This window comes from Oryctolagus cuniculus, chromosome 17 (genome assembly GCF_051225735.1).
Source record: "Oryctolagus cuniculus isolate XC-2025 breed Fujian yellow rabbit chromosome 17, ASM5122573v1, whole genome shotgun sequence".
Lineage (NCBI taxonomy): Eukaryota > Metazoa > Chordata > Mammalia > Lagomorpha > Leporidae > Oryctolagus > Oryctolagus cuniculus.
Genome location: NC_142883.1, coordinates 11,498,295 through 11,518,701, shown reverse-complemented (window position 1 = coordinate 11,518,701; position 20,407 = coordinate 11,498,295). Strand labels below are relative to the sequence as shown.

Here is a 20,407-nt window from a genome sequence, read left to right as displayed (position 1 = left end):
TGCTGCTGCTTTCCCTACCACCGCAGTCCCCACCCTTGCGACTGAGCTCCTGTGGCACCGCGGTCTGCTTGTGTGCTCACCAGACCCCCATCCCCACACACTCTCTGGGCACAGACGAAGGTGTCCCCACGTGGCCCTGGGCACTTGCACCCCATGCACGTGTGGGCGCACCTCTGTGCACACGGGCAGGCTCCCTCCCCTCCTTGGACAAGGTTGAGGCTACTGCAACCAGCACCTGTACCCCTGTCCCTCATATCCCACCTACCCACCAGTGCCTCTGAGCATTCTCCTCCCCCGAAGGAAAGGAGCCCGCTCCCCTGTCCTCTAGCCAGACACAGGCCCCTCCCACCAGCCGAGAAGTCAGAGAGGCCCATTTTCTGATCCCATTGATTCCCCTACAGTCGTCCCACGCTGGTCCCATTGGATGCCCCAGCCTGCAGCACCCTCTCCTTGTCAGACCAGGACGATGAGGCATCACAGGCCTCCAGTACTGAGAGTCAGAGCTCGGCATAGAGACCACCCCCAGGGTGGGAGCCTGTGGACCACAGTGCTCAGGAGAGTGGGGGTCTCCTTTCTGCAGAGGCTCCACCCTCACCCCAGACCACCAGGGATGCACCATCGCTGCACAGTGCGTGGAAGACCCCAGCCAGGCCCTGCAGCCACTAGGGGCTACACAGGCAGCACTGGGGCCCAGTGAGAAGCTTCTCTCTCATTGGACCCCACCTTGGCCAGCTCCAGGGACAGAAGGGCAAAGTGTCCCTGTCCCTGCCCCCCCTGCACCCCAACCTGTCTCCCGCCGAGTCCTCTTCCTTCCCCTCCAGTACAGCTCTCCAAGTTCTTTTTTTTAAGTCAGAAATTTTATTTCCATTCTGACGTTAATATTTGAGTTCTATCAAATTTGTTTTTAATTGACACATAGGAAGCGTAGCCATCTGTGGGATCCAGTGTGGCTGTCCGGTGCATGGAGGCACTATGTAGTGATCCAAGCCTCTGGGTCCTTAAGGGAAAAAATCTCAGGCACCCCTCTTTGGGGATCCATGAGCCTGGGACTCCCTCTTCTGGTGAAGGGAGAGGAGGAGACAGCAGCCGGTGCAGAGGGCTGGCCTCTGAGATGGGTGAGCGCCCCCATTCCCCTCAGGGTCCCCAGCCCATCTTCCGGGCGCACAGGGATGTAGGAGGCCAGTCCAGATCCCTTAGGCATGCCTGTCTCTCCTTCCCTAGTCAGTAAGCAGAGAGCAGTGTTGCCTCCTCTCTGGCTCAGTGAAGTCATAGCCTGATGTGGGCCACCACGGGGGTCTCGTCCCAGAGCACAGAGGGCGACCCTGAAAGTCCATCTCGCAACCCCGTCCCCTGGAAGAGGGCGCTCTGCCCTCTCTGGAGCTTGGAGAGGGGCTCCCTGGGGCCACGCAGAGGGCAGGGAGCACACGGAGGGTGGGGGGAGGGCAGCCGAGGCCACACTGCAGAGGGCACAGGAGGAGGAGCGGGCTTGCCTGGCAGGGCAAGGCTGCCCTGAGGGGAGCCAGCCTGCATCTGTGGGCTGGGCCCCTGTCCTGGGGCTCTTGGCCTAGTGGTTGAGCAGTCGCAAGGGAAGCCCAGTATTTGAGTGTCCGTGTTCAAGTCCTGGCTCTGCACTGAGCCCAGTTTCCTGAGAGTGCATAGCAGGAAGTGGTGGTAGCCCGAGGGACTGGATTCCTGCCCCCGGCGTGGGAACCCCACATTGAGTTCAGGCCTCCTGGCTTCAGCCTGGCCCTGCTGTAGCTCTTGCAGGCCTTTGGGGAACGAGGCACCGGATGGAAGATTGATCTCTTGCTCTCTTTCTCTCCTTCTCAAATAAAATAAATTTTTTTAAAAAGAAAAATCTTGGCCACGCTTGTGGCATAGCCAGTAAAGCTACCGTCTGCGATGCCAGCATCACATATGGGCGCTGGTTCGTGTTCCGGCTGCACTCCTGACCCAGCTCCCTGCCAATGGCCTGGGAAACACAGCACAACCCCGCCACCCGTGTGGGAGACCTGGACGAAGCTCTTGGCTCCTGGCTCCAGCCCAACCCAGCCCCGGCTATTGCAGCCATCTGGGAAGTGAACCAGCAGATGGAAGATCTCTCTCTTTTTCTCTCTGTGGGCTGCAGGCTGCTCAGGGGCTGAGAGATCTCCTCCTGCAGCCGTGGAGGAGCCCCAGTCCCCTCTGGCCAAGGAAGCTGAGGACAGGGGCGCCAAGAATCTGAAAAGATTTCTATCTACATCAGCACCCTGTGTGTGTGTGGGGTGGGGGGAGCGGGGGTCCCAGGAGCCCTGTGATGGACAGCTTCTGCGTCGGTCACCTAAGGACTTCCTGGTTCCCCTTGGTCCCGGAGCTGAGCCCCCAGTCACAGCCCCCCCCCACACACAGGCAGCCTGGAACAGAGCAAGGTGGAGGGGGGAAAGGGCCTTCCTCTGGGTGAAGTCCCGAGCTGTGTTCAGAGCTCGGCTGTAGCTGCTCTCGTCGCTGGTGGTGCCTGGAGGGTTTTTCTACCTGAAAGTGCCCAGCAAAGCTCTGGGCTCCCCAGAGCCTTCACCCGGGGTCAGCAAAGAAGCCACTCACAGCAAAGGTTTAAAGGAGAAATCGTGGGGGAAAAAATAAAGCTGTTTCTTCTCGCTCCGCGGGCAGTTCTAAGCAGCTAACAGTGACACATGTGTCATTCATATGCTTCCCCACAACCCCGCGGAGACGGCCAAAGGAGCTGGAGACCCCAGCTTGCTCCAGAGCAAGGAGAGCGGCTCCCTGAGAGTCAGCTTCCCTCCCAGAACCTCGCGTGACACCTCCCTCCCGCTACCTCGTTAGACCCCCGCGGGTATTCCTTCTGCGGGAAAGGCCACAGAACACAGCATAGCTGCATTTTACAGGCATTTGCCAACTATTTGGCCAAACACAACGTCATCAGCCCCTCCTGTCTCCTTTTGCCCCCATCTCCATCATGTTTTCCATCCTCGCCTGTGTTCTAGCATGGGAGCAGCCAAGCATCCACCAGCATCCATTCTGCCCATCTTCCTTCCCGGTATTCCAGCCTCCGGGAGCTTGGCTATTCACAAATTGGCCTAACCATGGGCTACATTTCCCAGCATCCTCTGCAGCTGGTTGTGACTCTGTGACCAAATGCAGATCCATGGGATGTGAGCAAAAATCACACAGGCTGCTTCCGAGCTGGGCACTTGAGCTGCCTCCCCAGGTCTCCCTCCTGGGCGTGAGTGTGGGGGTGGTGAACCAGAGCAGTGGTTCTCGGCCTCACCTGTCCATCACCTGGGAAAGGCTCTTCCAAAGACCTGGTGCCAGGAATCTACCCGGAGACCTTGACCCTGACTCTGACAGACATGGCCTGGACTTCCGATCATTCAGGTTTTCCTCAGTAGATTCTAATGTGCAGACAGGATGGAGATTCACCATCCCTGGGACCAAGAAAATCCAGATATGACCAGGAAGTCCCTGGGCTGCTCTCCCACCTCTGGATGCCCATGTGACAGAGATAGAAACACCACGTTTGAACCACGACTTTCCACCTTGTGCCTATCTATGACCGAACTTTAGCCCAGACTTCACCTAGTCCAACCAGTGGCTCCCTGAGCCTGGGTCGCTGATCCCAAGTCTGGGTGGTCTAGCTTCTCTTTAGGACCCTGAGAGCTTAGGCATGCAACTCCAACCCCCAGTGTCTAAACCCAGGGCTAGGAGTCCCTTTTCTTCTTGATCCACTGGCTGGGAGTACGCTACGGTTATGGGTTGCTTTACCTTGGATCTCATTTTAGATCAACGTTGCAAATAAAGGTAGCGAACGAGTTACTCACTTCCAACAAACACCCAGACCATTTCTCTTGCTTCCTGGTAGCAAAGCCTCAGAGCCCCTGCTGACGGCTTTGTGAGCCCAAAGGAGTCGATTTGGTGGAATCTAAGGTGAGCGGCTCCCTCTACCTGTTGCTGTGGCTGTGGCTTTCCTGCAGGGCTCAGCGAGCCCAGGTTTCAGCCATGCTCCTGCTCAGCATTCGTTCTTAGAAGTGTGCAGGGGGCTGACTCAGCAGCCCCGGTGTCTATGGACCACACAGGGTAGGTTGTCAGAGGGTGAAAGCAAGTCGATGGATCAAACTCTGGTGAAGTTGAAGGGGAAAGGGAAGCAGCATGATGAGCGGTTGGCAAACCACCCAGATGCTTTTCTCCATGCATCTCCCAGGAGTGGTTCTATTCACAGTGTAGCCCTGAACCTCGACCCACTGTCAAACCTATTGTGATCCCAGCAGGAACCGTTGGGGAATACACTGGGGCTTGGAAAGAAACAAAAGACAAAGGCGTCCCCTTTTACCTCTAGTCCAGGCTTTCTCAACAGTGGCACCGTGGGTATTTCAGGCCAATGCTCTGCTGTTGCGAGGGGCAGGGAGTTCTCCGCATTATAGGAGGTTTAGCGACGTCCCTGGCCTTTACCTACTAGATGCTGGTAGCCACTCTTGCCCCCGAGTCGCGCCAGTGCAAGTCCTGACTGCTCCATTTCTGATCCAGCTCTCTGCTATGGCCTGGGAAAGCAGTAGAAGATGGCCCAAGTCTTTGCGCCTCTGTACCCATGTGGGAGTCCTGGAAGAAGCTCCTGGCTCCTGGCTTCAGATTGGCACAGCTCCAGCCATTGCGGCCATCTGGGGAGTGAATTAGCGGATAAAAGACCTCTCTCTCTGCCTCTGCCTCTGCCTCTGCATCTCCCTCTCTGTAACTCTGCCTTTCAAATAAATAAATAAATCTTTGGAAAGAAAGAAAGAAAGAAAGAAAGAAAGAAAGAAAGAAAGAAAGAAAGAAAGAAAGAAAGAGGGAGAGGGAGGGAGGGAGGGAGGGAGGGAGGAAGGAAGGAAGGAAGGAAGGAAGGAAGGAAGGAAGGAAGGAAGGAAGAAAGAAAGAAAGAAAGAAAGAAAGAAAGAAAGAAAGAAAGAAAGAAAACCAATGATGTCGCCAGGCACCTCCCAGTGCACCCTGGGAGGCAAAATGGACCCAGAGGAGAACCACTGCTCTAGGTGAGTTGGATTCTGTGGGTCCCATCACCACAACATCCCCGGGCCTAGTGCAGTGCCTGGCTCAGTAAACAACCACTGTTGAATGAGTGACTGGGAGAAGGGTGGGAGTGGCAAACCAAGGGCCCACTGGCTGGTGCGAGAAGATGAGCATTCCAGGCTCCTGCATGGGGTAGAGGGACCGAAGGCCAGGTGTATGCTGGGGCCAGGCTTCAGGGGGCAGCGCCAAGCCCAGGATCCTGCATAGAGTGATGATGACGGCAAGACCCCTCCCAGACGCAGGGCTCCTCCACAACGACTCTGGCTCCTCGCTGTCCGAGCAGCGCCACCACAAATTCCTCAGAACTGGACTGCCATCAAGACTCTCCCTGCCAGTGCCACGGCTCACTAGGCTAATCCTCCACCTTGTGGCGCCGGCACACCGGGTTCTAGTCCCGGTCAGGGCGCCGGATTCTGTCCCAGTTGCCCCTCTTCCAGGCCAGCTCTCTGCTGTGGCCAGGGAGTGCAGTGGAGGATGGCCCAAGTGCTTGGGCCCTGCACCCCATGGGAGACCAGAAGAAGCACCTGGCTCCTGCCTTCGGATCAGCGCGGTGCGCCGGCCGCAGCGCACCGGCCACAGTGGCCATTGGAGGGTGAACCAAAGGCAAAGGAAGACCTTTCTCTCTGTCTCTCTCTCTCACTGTCCACTCTGCCTGTCAAAAAAAAAAAAAAAAAAAAAAAAAAAAAAAAAAAAAAAAAAAGACTCTCCCTGCGCCCTCTTCCTTCCCCGGACATCAGAGCCACATCACGATCCGCAGGGCCCGAGCCCCGCCTCCACCTCCCACCCTCTGCTCCACAGGTGCTCCCTCCAAAAGGCCCGCCTTGGCGTTGGCTTCTTGGAGAATCTGAACCCACCCACTGGGGATTCCCTAGCCTGTGGGATGCCACACCCTGGGACGCCACCCTTTCCTGTCGCTCCTGGAGTTCAGCTGAGAGTGCCAGGGCCAACCAACTGAGACTGGGAGGGAGCTCTTGGAAGCAAAGTCCATGTGCCTTTGCCCAGAAGACCAAAGACGACAAGAGTTCAACTCGTCAGTAATAGCTAATAAGCAACCAGTAAGACCAGAGACACACTAACATCCCGAGCCAAGAGACGGCCACAAGTGATTCTTTTATTGGTGTTAAGGCAGCAAGGAAAATTGTCTGATCCGTGTGCCTTTTAGCCCAAGAGAGGGAGAGTCGGGACAAAAGGAAGGGGCCAGCCATTGGGGCCAGGGTGCTCTTCCCACAATCCACCGCTTCGGGTCTCACCAACGTTCCACTGCCATCGTAATGCACTGTGGTGGGAGATCCGTGTGCCCCATGGCCCCGCCTGCTGTGAGATCTTGCTGATGATGGGCCTGGCTTAGCCTGCTCGCCCCTCGGCCTGGCTCTCCCAAGGGCAGATGACCTCCTTTTCCGTGGCCTGGTCACTGGCTTCTCCCGTCCCCGTGTCATCTGAGTCCATCAGGCAGGTCCCACTGTCCGTGGGCACGTCCATCTTGATCTGGAAAAAGCTTCAGGAGCAAGAAGAAAGCACAGAATGCAGGGGCTGGAGGGATAACAGACCCCCCCACACACAGTGACACTGACTGCCCCCCACCCCGGAGGAAGTGAGCACAGAGGGGCAGCTCCCTGAGGCTGGGCGTGCAGCCACTGCCTCGGGGGCCCCTGTCACAAGAGACTCGTATTCTCCGGCTGAACCGAAGACAATCCTACGCACTGATTTTCATTTTCCAGGCACTTGCATTTGTAGGGTACCGAGGAGTTCCAGATACCCCTGTAGGGGCTCCCAGAACATAACCCTCAACCTCTCCAAACTGCCTACTGAGGCCACGCGGCCCCAGAGAAGGCAGCATTGAAAAAAAAAAAAAAAAGACCCAGACCGGGGTATGACAACGCATGACGGTGGCCAGTGACTGCCAGTGCCCCACATCTGATGGTCACCCCCGCCCCCCAAGCTAGACCATTTTCCCTGGGCAGAGCCCCTTGGGAAAACTCAGCAGGCTCGCTCACACTAGAACCTGACCTTCCTAGGGCAGCTGGAGCCACCCTCCCCCCACCCCCGCTGCCCGAGCACCCTCCCTGCCCCCAGGGTCCCCTGCACACTGCACAACAGAGGCCACATTGCACCAGCAGCCACAGCAACTCCTGGAAGCCCAGGTGAGGCCCCAACAGGGGTGTGTGGATTGCCGCACGCGTGCCCATGACCGTCTCCCCAAAAGCCCAGTAAGGGTGGAGCTGTTTCTGCAGCCTTCCTTCTACCTGTGTACCCCGCACTTCACGGGCTCTGCGGGGCCTCAGTGCTGCACCCAGAGGGCGCTTCAGGGTTCACAGGGGCCAGCCCTGCAGGGCCAGCACAGGCAGACCGTGCATGGTCATGGCTCGGACAGAGGCTGGGCTAGGGCTCGGACAGACCCTGCTGCTGGGCTGGGGTTCGGACAGACCCTCTGAGACACTGTGTGGGGTAGGAAGGGAAGCAAGGGAACCCGAATCAGGGCAGGGGGTGTGACAGGAGCATCTGGAAGCAGCCTGGGGTCTGTGGTTCCCACGGCAGCCTCTCAGCTTCCTGCCCTTTACAATTGCCACTGTAGCTTGAGAACCGGGCAGGACGACGAGGAGCACAGAAGGAAAAAAAAAAAAAAAAAAAAAAAGCAGGAAATAAAATAACCTGTTTCCCCCTCCATCTCTGGAAGAGAAGGGAGAACAAACGAAGTTTCTGGAGATCTTCCAGTGGCCACGGGGGCTGAGTGGCTGCTGGTGGCATCTGCCCTCCAAGGTCCTCCTCACTGCCCCCACCCACGCCCTGGTCTCCAGATCACACACACCACGGAGCTGCGGTCCACACCCGCAGCCACACGTCCCACCCGTGCACAGCACGAGCCCCTCTGCTCCTTACTTTGCCACTCTCTTGGGTTTCAGCCGAGGCAGCTGCTGGCCCACGTCCCCCAGGGGCTGCACTTTGCCATGAGGCACAGGCGGGCACTTGGGTGAGAGCCTGGCGAAGACCGGCGACGCCAAGCAGCCCCGTCTCAGGAACCTGCCGAAAGACAGCGCGGCGCGGGCCTTGGGAGCAGTCCCGGGCCGGCCGCGGGGCGCAGCGCCGCCGTCCGGGGTGGCCTCGCTGCGCTCAGGGGCCGAGGGCCCGCAGCGGGCGCTGGATCCGCGGGCCTCCGCCTTCGGCTCCAAGCCTGCGGAGCCCTCAGAGGCTGCTCGGATGGGCGAGGGGCAGATGGCGCTGCTGGGCCGCCGGATGAAGCGGCTGGGAGAGGCGAAGGGCCTCCTGGGGGACCGGCAGGAGGAGGAGGAGGAGAAGGGGCTGGACGGAGAGGGGGGCACGCAGGTCCCTGTGTACACGGCCAGGTGGGGGCTGGGAGCCAGGTGCTGGCCCGGCTGCAGGGAAGGAAAGGAGAGAGTTCAGCAGTGAGCCATGGGGGCCCCAGGCTGCCCTCTGCTAACGGGGCCCCTAGTGATGGCAGAGTGCAGGCCTGGCGTGTCACTCTGGGGGTGCGGGGTGACAGGGCTCCGAAAACCACCTATGACAGAGGCATGGACTCACGGGGGCCTCCTACCCAGGGCCTACCTGTCCCCCGGCCCTGGCCATTGTCCCCAGAGTGAGGCCATCATATGCCAGGGCACAAACCGAGCTTCCTGCAGGCCTGGGATGCTGGTGCGTGGCCAGGCTGGATTCAGATCACTCCCCAGCTCCAGCCTCCCAATCAGCAACGCCTCGACCCCACCATGCCCAAGCTCCTCATGTCCGTCCTTGGTCCCCGGCCTGAGGTCTAGAGACAGCTAACACTTAACAGAGCAGCGGAGTTGGCCCGAGCGTGAGCTCACGCCTGGCTGCTTCCTCCAGGCCCGAGGACCCCACCTGGGGGGCCCCTGACAGCACCTTGGGGAGAGCTGGCCCTGGCACCTTCCCAGGCCAGGCTCTCCCACCGGCTCCCTGGAGGCTCAGCCAAGTCCCTGCTCAGAAACAGCAGCTCCGAGTGCTGCTTGCCTGCCCAGACTCCCAGGGGCCTCAAACCAGAGGTCAGGTGCAGGCCCGGGCCCCAGGGTGAAGACGCTGTGTGACTACTCAGTGACAGCTTAGCAGATCCCAGCTCTGCAGCGAGCACTCTTCCCCCACAATGGTGGGCTACTGCCTTCCCACCACAGAGCTCTCGTTGTTGACATCCCATTCTACAGCAGGCACAAGCCAGCCCACTCCCCCAAGGAAGTGAGGGAAGTGAGGGGCAGGCCTTACAGCCAGCCTGGCCAACTCCAGTGTGTGCATACACCTGCACTCCCGCCACGAGCTGGCTGTCCCCAGATCCGATCCGTCATATCAGCATCACCCAGGGGCTTGTTGTGAACACAGACTACGGCCCTACCCCCGACCCATGGACAAAGACCCTCCGGGCCAGTGGTTCCAGGAAGGAGCATCTAAGTGGCAGGGAGGGTGTTCTGTGCACTAAGCTTGCAGGATGTAGTCTGCAATGAACAGTAGCGACGGTAGGGGCGGGCATTTGACACAGTGGATAAGAGACCCGCTGGGAATGACCCGTTCCATGTGGGAGTGTCTGCTTTCAAGTTCTGGCTGCACTCCGGATTCTAGCTTCCGGTTAATGCACACGCTGGGAGGCAGTGGTTATCGTTCAAGTAATTGGATCCCTGACACCCACCTGGGAGACCCAGATTGAGCTCCTGCCTCCCAGTTTGGGTCTGGCCCCATCCTGGACATCCGGACATTGAGGCATTTGGGGAGTGAACCAGCAAATGGAAAATTCTTTCTTCTCTCTCTCTCTCTCTCTCTCTCTCTCTCTCTCTGTTTCCTCCCCATCTCTGTCTCTCAACTAAATTAAATAAAGTAAATTTTTAAAAACAACAGGTGAAATGCTTGACCCTGATTAAGGGCTTGGGGGCCACTGTTAGGTGAGAGTATGGGCCTTAAATCTACAAGTGTCTACCACGTGTCAGATGGTCTATAGCTATCCATTTCAGAGGATGGAAAACTGATGCCCAGAGGGACATGCTACAGCCTCCAGGCTCTCGCAACCTGAGCGGCTGTAGCATGTAGAACTCTAACATGGCCCCCCTAGATCCGTGCCCCTGGCTTGAGTGCAGATGTGACTGTGTGGGCTACTCCATCTCGCCCAAGGTCAGGCCCTGTGAAAGGCGTAGTTGGATTCAGAAAAGGGAGAGGATCTGCTGCAGCTGACCTCACTCCCCGTGAACCCTTTAGGTCTGCGTCTGCCGGAAGCACCAACAAGGATTCCAACAGGCGTGAGAGGGAGAAAGTCTCCACCACTAGCTTTGGAGATGCAGGGGACCTAGGGCCAGGAGCACAGGCAGCTTCCGGGAGCTGAGAGCAGCCCCAGCTGACGGCCAGCAAGGACGGGGCACCCGCCGTCCCACAACACGGAACTGACTCCTGCCAAGGACCACCCAAACAGTAGATTCTTCCCGAGAGCCTCCCGATGGAGCCCACACCTTCAGCAGAACACCAGGCTGCTGGGTGCGGTCAGAAACTTGCGTCCCTCTGCAGTGTGTCTGTTGGCGTCCTCGTCCCCCACCCGAAGCTATTTGGGAGTGGACTTGGGTAGACCACCAAGATTAGTTGGAGTGGCCATTTGGCAACATGGTTAAGACGCCACTTGGGGCTTCTGCATCCCATACCAGAGCCTCTGGGTTCAAGGCCTGGCTCCACTTCCCATCCAGCTACCCGCTGATGTGCACCCTGGGAGGCAGGAGGTGATGGGTCAAGTACTTAGGTCTCTGTCACCCACATGGGAGACCCAGACTGAATTCTGGGATTCTGGATTTGGCCTGGCCTATCCCTGGCTATTGCAGGCATTTGGGGAGTAAATCAGAGTATGAAAGATGTGTGTGTGTGTGTGTGTGTGTTGAAAATTTTTCAGAGAATGGGATTAGTCCTTTATAAAGGAGACCACAGAGACCCAGTTCATCTATTGCACCATTTGAGGACACAGCAAAGACACCATCTGTGAACCAGAAAGTGGGCCCTCATCAGAGATCGAATCTGCCGGGACCTTGACCGTGAACATCCCAGCCTTCAGCACTGTGAGAAACCCCTGTGGTTTATAAGCTGCCCAGCACTTATATGTTGTCATGGCAGCCTCAACAGACTAAGACACGAGCCGTGTCCCACCTGGACCTCTGTGCCTGAGGTCTTTGTTACTCAGCAATAGACAAGGTGGTGACTAAAGGAGGATCTGGACCCAGGTCTGCTGTTTGGACTCATATGGTCGTCCTACCATTGGTGGGGTTCAGATCGGAACTGGGGCCCCACAGAGAATGCACCAAAAACACCAAAACTAGGGAAGATGCCACAGCTGCTGACTGGACGGGCCTCTCCATGAGCCTCCCCAGTTCTAGGCCTGTCTTAAACCCTCCTGCCTTTCTTTGTCTTCCTCTCACCATCCCCACCCCAGCTCTTCTGTCTCCCAGTTGGGATGACAGATGACAAGGCAGGTGAGGGAGGCAAAAGCCACCAACCTGCTTCGCTTACCTAGCCTGAGAGGGTCCTTTCTCCTGGCAGATGCCCATTAGCCCAATTGGTCATGGACACTCTAAGCAGGATGCCTTTCCCACCCCCTCCCACCAGGGGACCATGAATCCCACCGTGGCCTCTCCCACACAGCCGTGGCCTTGAACTCGGAGACCAATGCCCCCAGCCCGTGCCCCACCTACCTCTGGTATGAAGCAGCAAAGCAGTGACATGCAAGACACGTGGCAAAGAAACGTATCACAACAGACACAACAACGGAGAGCCTGATTTTGTACCATGCAGCATTTTTATTGTGCAAGGGAACGAGGGCAGAAAGAAGGGAGCATGAAATGGAGCAAGTACATTCACATGAGGACACAGTCCTGGGCTTCTTCATGGAGGCAAAGCAGATGGTGCAATGAGAGGCAATTCACTTTCTGTCCTCAATAACTGGGAACTTGAGAGAGACCTTGGGGCCCTGAACTCCCACTTCCTGGGCACAGGAGGTGAGCAGAGGGCCAATTTCAGGTTCAGCCTGAAGGGTTCATGATCCCACTTTTCAGATCTTTCCCACTCTCCCCTTCCACACAGCAAACCAAGTCAGCCCCTTGGGGAAAGGTCCACATAGGTGAACATTTCTCCCATCAGGCGTCCTATTTGACACAGTCCCACACAAGGCCCTCCCAGGGAGAACTGACCCTTACTTCAGCCATGAAACTGGAGCCCCATGACTGGCCAGTCACTGCACTATTGCTGCTCAGGCCTCTCCTAGCAACTGCAGACAGAAGTTGTGACATTGACGCCACACCCTCCTCCATTCAAATATATCCTATAGTTCCCTAAAGGGCTGGGAGGACCACACTGCAAGATTCTGAGAGAGCAGAGAAGTTAAGTGGGTGAGGACAACAATTTCCACTGAGAAAACTTCTTAAACAATAAGAAATAATGACCCACTGTATTGGACAACACTGACAGATGACAGAAACATGAGCTTACTCTAAGACCATGAAGCTATTAGGGAAGGGAGTGGTGATGATGCTGATGCTAAGGATGGTGACGATGATGGTAATGGTGATGGCAATGGTGAGGATGGTGATGGTGTTGATGGTGTTGATGATGGTGATGATGGTGATGCTGATGGTAATGGTGAGCACGGTGATGGTGTTGATGATGGTGAGGATGATGATAGTGATGGTGATGGTTTTGATGGTGATGGTGAGAAGGATGGCAATGGTAATGGTGTTGATGGTGGTAGTGATGGTGGTGAGGATGATGATGGTAGTAACAGTTGTGATGATGGTGGTGGTGGTGGTAGTTGTGATGGTAATGGTGTTTCTGGTGAGAACAAAGGCAATGGCCTTGATGGTGGTTTGATGGTAATGATGACAATAGCATTAGCATTTATTGAGGACTTTCAATATGCCAGGTATGGTCCTAAGTACTTTACTTTTACCTTATTGTCCCTGCCCATAGTATTTTTTCTTAGTACTGACAATGAACACAGTCTTTCCTCTAAAAGTGAAGCTAGAAATGAAACTCAACAAAGGAAATCTTAGCACCTTACAGGATAACTTATATTCTGGAAAAAAAAAATACATCTAGCAGAAAGGCTTGCTGTATTATCTAAAATACAGCACTAAGTAACTAAGATGGTATCTAAGTATATGGCATAATAGACTATCGTGATGATTTAAATATTTTTATAATATTGTCCAAATAAGTTCTATTCTTGATACTGAGATTCCAGTGGGCTCTGTGGGGCTGCTGTTAGGTTTGAGCCATAGTAGCAATGACAGCAGGAGCACCTGCTACCTGCTGGAGCTGTCACAGCAGCCACAGATGCTCTTGCAAGACTCAGAACCGGGGAGGGGCTGTGCCCCCTCTGCTGTGAAACATGAAAATCTCCTGGGGGGTCCCAAGGTTGGAAAGCAGAACCTGGGCCAGTATTCAACCTGCAAGGAGGCAGAAGTAAGAGTGGGAAAGAGCTGATGCCTGGTGTTGAGATAATAGAGAAGCCACACAAATATGGAAAGTCTGAACCTGTAGGAATTATACAAAGCTTCCCAGGCTAAGTGGTCCAGGGTGGTCATTGGTCAGGGCCACAGACACCAACTACTCCAGGGTCCCTCTGACCTCCCCAAGTCACCATTCCACCCCCCAGTTAGGACTCCCCGCCATGCCCTCCCAAAGCATCAGGTGGCTTCCCTGCGATACAGCAGGTCACACTCTTGTTTAATCATCTTTCCTGTAGAACTGTAAGTACCTAGGAGTGTCTCTGTCACCCAGTGGTGGTTCCTAGGGGCTGAACATCTTTGTTAAATGTCAAGTAGTTGTGGCAGAGAGCGGAAAACTGGTGCTGGCACCTGACCCCTCTATTCACAGAAGCCAGAATTCTGGATCCCAGTGTTGGGAGATTATGAGAGAGAGAGAATCTGAGCATCCAGCTTGAGCCAAACAGGACACTCTATTCTCAGTAACAAAGAGAAATTACAACCTCAGAGAAGTTGAAGATCAATGTCACACAGCTAGCAAACGTCAAAGCCAGGTTTACCTGACTCGAAAGTCCACACTCCTTCTCCTACCATTCAAAGCCTGTCTCTAGGAAGTGGGATTTAGCCTAGCCACTAAGACATCTGTGTCCCACATCACAGTGCCTGGATTTAGGTTGGGGGAATCTCATTTGTATGACATTGAGTCATTTCCATCAACACGTGCCTGACATGACATATATAGTAATAGTATGAGAGACACACGAAGCACAAACCTGCAGGGCATGGTACGGTGGACAACTGGACCAAAGATGAACAAGACGTAATCAGTGCCCTCAAGAATTCATGATGCAGTCAACACCCCCTCACCACCAGCACCAGGCTTGCTACCTCTTTGCCAGGTGCGTGAGCTCAGCTCCTGAGGAGTGACTGGAGAGGAAAGCAAATATTGTCTGGTTTCCTGCTTCTCACACTTCCCCACTAAAGCAGGCCAAACAGCAGGAAAGCTGGGTAAACATGCTACCCTGGGAGTCCCAGGGCAAAGCCTGAATCTGCCACAGCCAGGCATGACAGATCTTTGATGCCCCAAATTTTATCTTTAAAAATTCATGTACACTTTGCATCCTATTTCATAAGATATTCATGATTATTTTCATGTGAATTTTTAAAAATTACCTTACTTTCCTCCAAATCCTCAAGCAAAATGGAAGCCCCAGTCTGGGTAGCTCCTTGGAATTCACAGAGTCTGCTCTGGGAAGAAAGATATGGTCCCAACCCCTCATTTCACAAATGAGGAGGCAAAGAGGTCCAATGACAATGCAGACAACCAAGCTCAGGGCGCAGAGGCTTTCTCCAAATCCAGGTCTCGTTCCATTCATTCATTCATTCATTCACACACACACCCACACACACACACCCAGTCATGGGACACACAGTCTGAGGCGTGAAACTTTAAGAGGTGAGTGACTTAAGTAGGATCTCTCCGCTCATGTCATTGAGTTCACAATTGTTCACTGCCTGAGTGTTCTGTTGGGTAATTCGTAGAGAACTGGGGGGCTTCAGCATTCTTCGAGAGAGACGAACAAAGCACAACTCTTGGTGCTCTTGCAGAATGCAAGCTGGTTGGTGACTAGTGGAACGTGAAGGGTTAGCTCCCCTCTTTTGAGCTGGAAGAATTTGGCTAATATAAAACCAATGACCACAAGCTGCTGACAGCAGCCTAGAAAGTCTTCAATGACCTGGACCCTGACCACTTCCCTCACCTCTTCTTGGGCCATTTGCTCCTCATCCATCTGCCCTTCCAGTTTACCCTGAGCCACTTCCCACCTCCAGGCTTTTACTCACATGGGCCCTCTCCCTGCCCGGCAGGTCTCTCTCCCTGCCTGGCTCACATTCCTTGTATGATCGGCTCTTTCTTATCCTTGAAGAAGCATAGTCTGCACACCCCCCAACTTCCCTATCATAGCACCACACCCATTTCCTTTACAATACATATCATGGGTCTTATATTTGCTTGCATTTTTGGATGCCGTGATGGTCCCAATTCTTTATCCTTCCTTGTATCCATCTCTCTTCCCAGGACACTTGAAATGTCTCTTACTGAAGAGATTGAGTCTACTTCCCCATCCTATGAATTTAGGCTGGCTTTGCAACTTGCTTTGACCAATAAGATGAAGTACAAGAGACCACATGAAGGCTTAGGTGTTTGCACTCAATCTTTGCGATTCTGCCATCACCAGGGATCATGCTAGGCCAGGCTATTGGAAGATGAAGCTGTCAGAAGAATGAGATGTGGGAAGCAAAGATTCATTCCACTCCTCCCAGCTCAGACCACTGTAGACCAACCCCTACATATGTGAGCGAGCCCAGTCAAGATCAACACAGCCATGAAAATGATTCTATGTCGTGAATAATAAATGCTCGCTGCATGCCTGTCTAGTTTTATGGGTGTTCATTATACAGCAACAGCTACCTGATCACCTTCTTAATCACACTTTTCCAGTCCAAGACTACAAGCTCCATGAGAAATGGCCCATGGTTGTTTCATTCACCCATTCCTTGCTTGCACGTACAAGTGAGTTAAACGTGTTGAACAAGTGAGCATTCCTGCTCCGCAAGCCTGGTCTCTTGCTCACTTCCTTGTTCTATCTCTTTTGCATTCTTACACGAGTGTGTGAGGTAAGCTTAGTGTCAAGAGTGATCTAGATCTCACAAGGTCAGGGTTTGAACTGCCCTCTTCCTCCACCCCTGGCCGCAAGGCTGGCTAATTGATAGCCACAGAAGAAGGATGCATCACTTCAAAAATCCCCTGGGAGGTGTTATCTCTGATCCTGACCCACCTTGAAAACATCCCAGATATCCAGCATCTCTCTGCCCCTGAATGAAGACAACAGTGCCTTTCTCTTGTCTGAGTCCCTCATTCCTACAGCAACAGTGACCCCAGCATGAACAAAGGGATGGCGAGATGAGAAGACAGTCCACCAACCCTCCAGAAACTGTGCCGAAGAACAAGCACACAGGAGCATGGCCCTGGCAGGGCCTCTGCACGCAGGCATTACAGAGGAGTCCAGGGGAAGCATCTCTAAGGGGCACCTTGCTACCAGCCCTTTGGCAGGGTCTCAGGCTGTCTCAGGAGCACAGTATACGCTGGAAAGATGGGATGAGTTCATAAAACTATTTTAAATCAATGCCCTTAAAAGATCTATGCCTTGGGGTATGAAGAGACCTCTAATTTCCTAAAGCTAATTAGTGGAATACAAAGCAACTTGTTTTCCTTATGGTACTCACTGCAAGAACTCACTATGGTAAGACAGGTGGACACACTATCACTGATTCAGGTAACGCTCCCCCCCACTATTGTCAACCCTGTCCCTTGGTTGGAGTGGTATCAGGAAGTCCACCATGAAGGAAGTTAGAGGAACATGGGATGAACCTGTTGACCCTACTGGCCCACTAATAGGGAACAGAACCTTCTAGGCTCTGAGCCTACCTTCCTTTGCTTGTCACTCCTAAGTGCATCCCCCCACCCCCAGAAATCACAGCTCTATTTAGGAGGCGGCTCCCTTCTGAGTTGACTCCTACGGTCCAGCCGGCTCATGACCTGGGTGATGTCCACTGTGTTGGCAGCTTCACGGGCCTTGGCTTCCTCTTCCAGCTGCCTCAGGATGACGGGGCTTGGGCTGGAACGCAGGTGACGCCTCATAAACGGGAGGGTTGAGCTGGAAAGAAGCAGAGACCAGCAGTTGGTAGAAAACCACACTGACCACCCCACAATGGCACTGGTGGGAATTGGGGCTGGAGGGCAGGGTCTGGATTTATTCCCTCATTTTCCCAGGGTACCTTGGGTAGGGCCTTCACAGCCATGTCCAACATTAACTATTCCTCCTCCCGCCACCCCACCATTGGAGGACAAAACCAGAATGGGTGTCAACTCCACCAGATTTTAGGTTAGGGACAGGGAAGAATGTGTGAAGAACACAGATGGTGAAGAGCACAGGTGCACTGTCCACAGTGCTTAGAACTCAATTTGTTATCTCAACTTCCTGTAAAGTCTTTCTGAAAAGGGGGGCCAGGGAGGGCTTAGGCATTGAAAGCCCAAGGCCTCCAACTTCAAGGGGGAGTGGGGGAGTTTGTCCTCTGAAGCTGAAGTTCTAGGAAGGAAGCAAAGAGCTGGACCACCCAGGAGGGCTGGGCCCCAAGAGGCAGAGAAAGATGGAAAGGCCTTAGGAGGGCTGGGGAGAGAGGGCTATAGGAAGTGCCCTGCGCATGCGCATGATCTTGGGACGTGGCAGAATCTGCTTCAAAGCCAAACACTGATCCTGGGACCAAACTCTCTCCACCGCAACCTCAGGAGCCAAGACAAAGCTCTAGGTGTCAAAGCAATGCAGGGGATGATGGGCAGCTGGGCCTCCCATCTCAGAGAGCTCACCCGGGCTTGGAAAGCCAGCATTTCAGCAGCAATAATAAACCCAAGACACAGGACTGCCCCAAGATTTCTGCCCCATAGAAGTCCCTAGAACTCTTTATCTATCTTAGGGAGGAGGTGGATTCCCCTACCAGGAAGGGATGCCTGGATACTGGGTCTCTCACCAGCTGTGCCAAGGGGAAGTTGGAGCTAGGCTTAATTTGTCTTGGGGAAAATAAGTTTAGCACACTGCCTTATACCTACGAGCCACAGAACAGAAACACAGCCCTGCAACCCCTGCCTGGACGCAGGGGCAACTTCACGCTGGACAAAGCAGTCACACGCAATTCTTATGCGCAGTGGCAATGCCAACACTGCCAGACTGCAATGCCCCACTCCGAAGCCAACACTGGTCTGTGCCTCCCCGGGGACTCACAGCCCCAGCTGTGCCCTAGGAAAAAACCCAACTGAGTTCTCATGTGTGACTCAGCTTATAAAATATCTGGAGGGAAGAAATGCAAGCCACCCTCTCACACCCCCCCCCCCACTGCTTTTGGCAGAACTTCTAGAGCTTCTACCACCCTTTCTTGTGGCTTTACGAAGAAGCTTTCAAGTCCCCAGGGACCCTGAACTCCCTTCCTTACTGGGTAAAACTAGGAGAATCACCCCACAAGCCCTCCCTTCTCTCCTTTTTATAACAGGGCCATTATCCTCAAGAATGAAACCAAGTTGGTTTTCTTTTTCTTTCTTTCCCTTTTTTTTTTTTTTTTTTTTTTTTTGTGAAGTTCCTTTGATAAAGGCTCTGGTCCAGCCACCCCTGTTTGGAATCGGCTGAAAATGCTGGAAGGAAGCCCAGCATGGGCTGAACAGTCCAACAGGGGGACATTCACTGGCCGCAGGGGGCCAGGATGCACTGCTGGCGCTGGGGGAGTCCCTGCCAGAGTCCCGGGGCTTTGTGCAAGCTGTCATTTGGTCATTCTTTTCCATCTTCAATCCCTGTATCTCCACCTCCCCCTCCCCAAGAGAGGTCAACCTGCTCCAAGAAACGTTACTTCATCCATGGTCCCAGTGGCCTCACAACAGGACTGGATCCCACATTTCCAAAAAGAAAGTGAGACTGAACATGTTAGGGGGTTTCTAAGAGAGAAGCCCCGAAAGCTGCAAGAATACTTGGGATGCTACTGTTCATCCCCTCTAACCATCCAGCACTTTCCCTTGGGGTGCAATGTGCTGGTCTCTCCAAGGTCCTGGAGCAAGAGTTACAAGGCTATGGCTTAATTTATTCCCATGGATCAATTTGGAGGTGGAGACGTTTAACAGCTGAAAACCCAATAAAACACTTCCATTTGTGATAGGGCAATTATTGGTCTGATCATCAAAAGTCTTCTCGAACCAGCGTTTGGGAAATAAAACTTCCTGGCGGTAATTACAAGGAAAGCTTGCTAGAGTGACTGCAGGCATTAGGACGCAAATGAGGCGCTCATGCTTCGAGCCATACTTCCCATCCCTCAATATTTTCATCAAACGAATATCTCAATAATAGCCATTTGGCTGAGAGAGACCCTCCCATCTCTGGACAAGAAACAGCAGGCGGCCGGCAATTAAAGACAACTCCTCTTGCCTCCTCTTGGTGGTTTCCTGAGGTTCAATAGCCTTGGCCAGCATTTCCTTATAGATTGGAGATTTTAAATAGCGAGCGTAAGAATCCTGGTGGGAACAAGAGAAAAACAGTCATCACGAACGGGAATGGGAATGCGTCGAATCCAACATGCGCACTGGCTGCACTCAAGCCAGGAATGCGCATGTGCTGCCTCCTACCCCACCCCCGTCAGTCCTTCCCACACACTCAGCTGTCCCATCCCCAGAGTTTAGAAATAGGAGACCACGCTGTAACCCAACACGGTAGAATCCACCCTGGAGGAGTTCAGAAAACCAGCACAAGACGAGAGGACATCATCTTCTCCCATGCAAAGCCTTCTGCCCCGGAAAATGAGCAGCTCTGAGCCAGGGGCCTACCTCTAAGCCCCCTGCCGCCCCAGGCTGCCCTGCCTTCCAGACGTAAAGTCAAGAACATAATGAGAATAACAACCTGTGAAAGCCCAAGGCTTAGATCCTCTTGTGGGGATGTTTCTGAACTCTGGGCAGGAGCCACTGAGCCCTCGGACCGGGCGCTGGCCCCAGCGATGCCCTACAACAGAGCCTGGCAGCCCAGCCCTTGCACTCGGGCAGAGATGAAGTTGGAACCCCAGCTCCTTCTCTGCTGAGGCCCTGGGCAAGTGCCTGCACCCCGGCGAAGCAATGCCCGCCTCGTGAGTTGTGTCTGAGAACTCGCTTTGCCCGGCCACTGCATGCTGCAAGCCCGCAACACGTGGTGGCCAATGCAACACCACCGTGGTTACTGATGCCGTTATCACAACCTGTACGGCCACTCCAGAGGAAAGACCCCATCACAAACAGGCAGCTTCCCCAGGTGTCCCCCCAGCCAGTG

The 20,407-nt window shown here is 54.2% G+C and overlaps 1 protein-coding gene across 3 annotated transcripts in view; it reads right to left on the bottom strand.

Annotated features, from left to right (window-relative positions):
• Positions 1–6,139: 6,139 nt before the first annotated feature.
• The window catches only part of RGS9 (regulator of G protein signaling 9), a 62,538-nt gene continuing 48,270 nt past the window's right edge, over positions 6,140–20,407 (bottom strand). For all 3 annotated transcript variants that reach the window (XM_008271735.5, XM_089318226.1, XM_089318227.1), the window contains 4 exons: positions 19,541–19,626; positions 17,116–17,233; positions 7,933–8,426; positions 6,140–6,550 (listed from right to left, as the gene is read on the bottom strand). In XM_008271735.5, the coding sequence (XP_008269957.4) occupies positions 6,400–6,550; positions 7,933–8,426; positions 17,116–17,233; positions 19,541–19,626 (849 nt within the window). In that variant the 3' untranslated portion in view covers positions 6,140–6,399. The remainder of the gene's footprint in view (positions 6,551–7,932; positions 8,427–17,115; positions 17,234–19,540; positions 19,627–20,407) is intronic.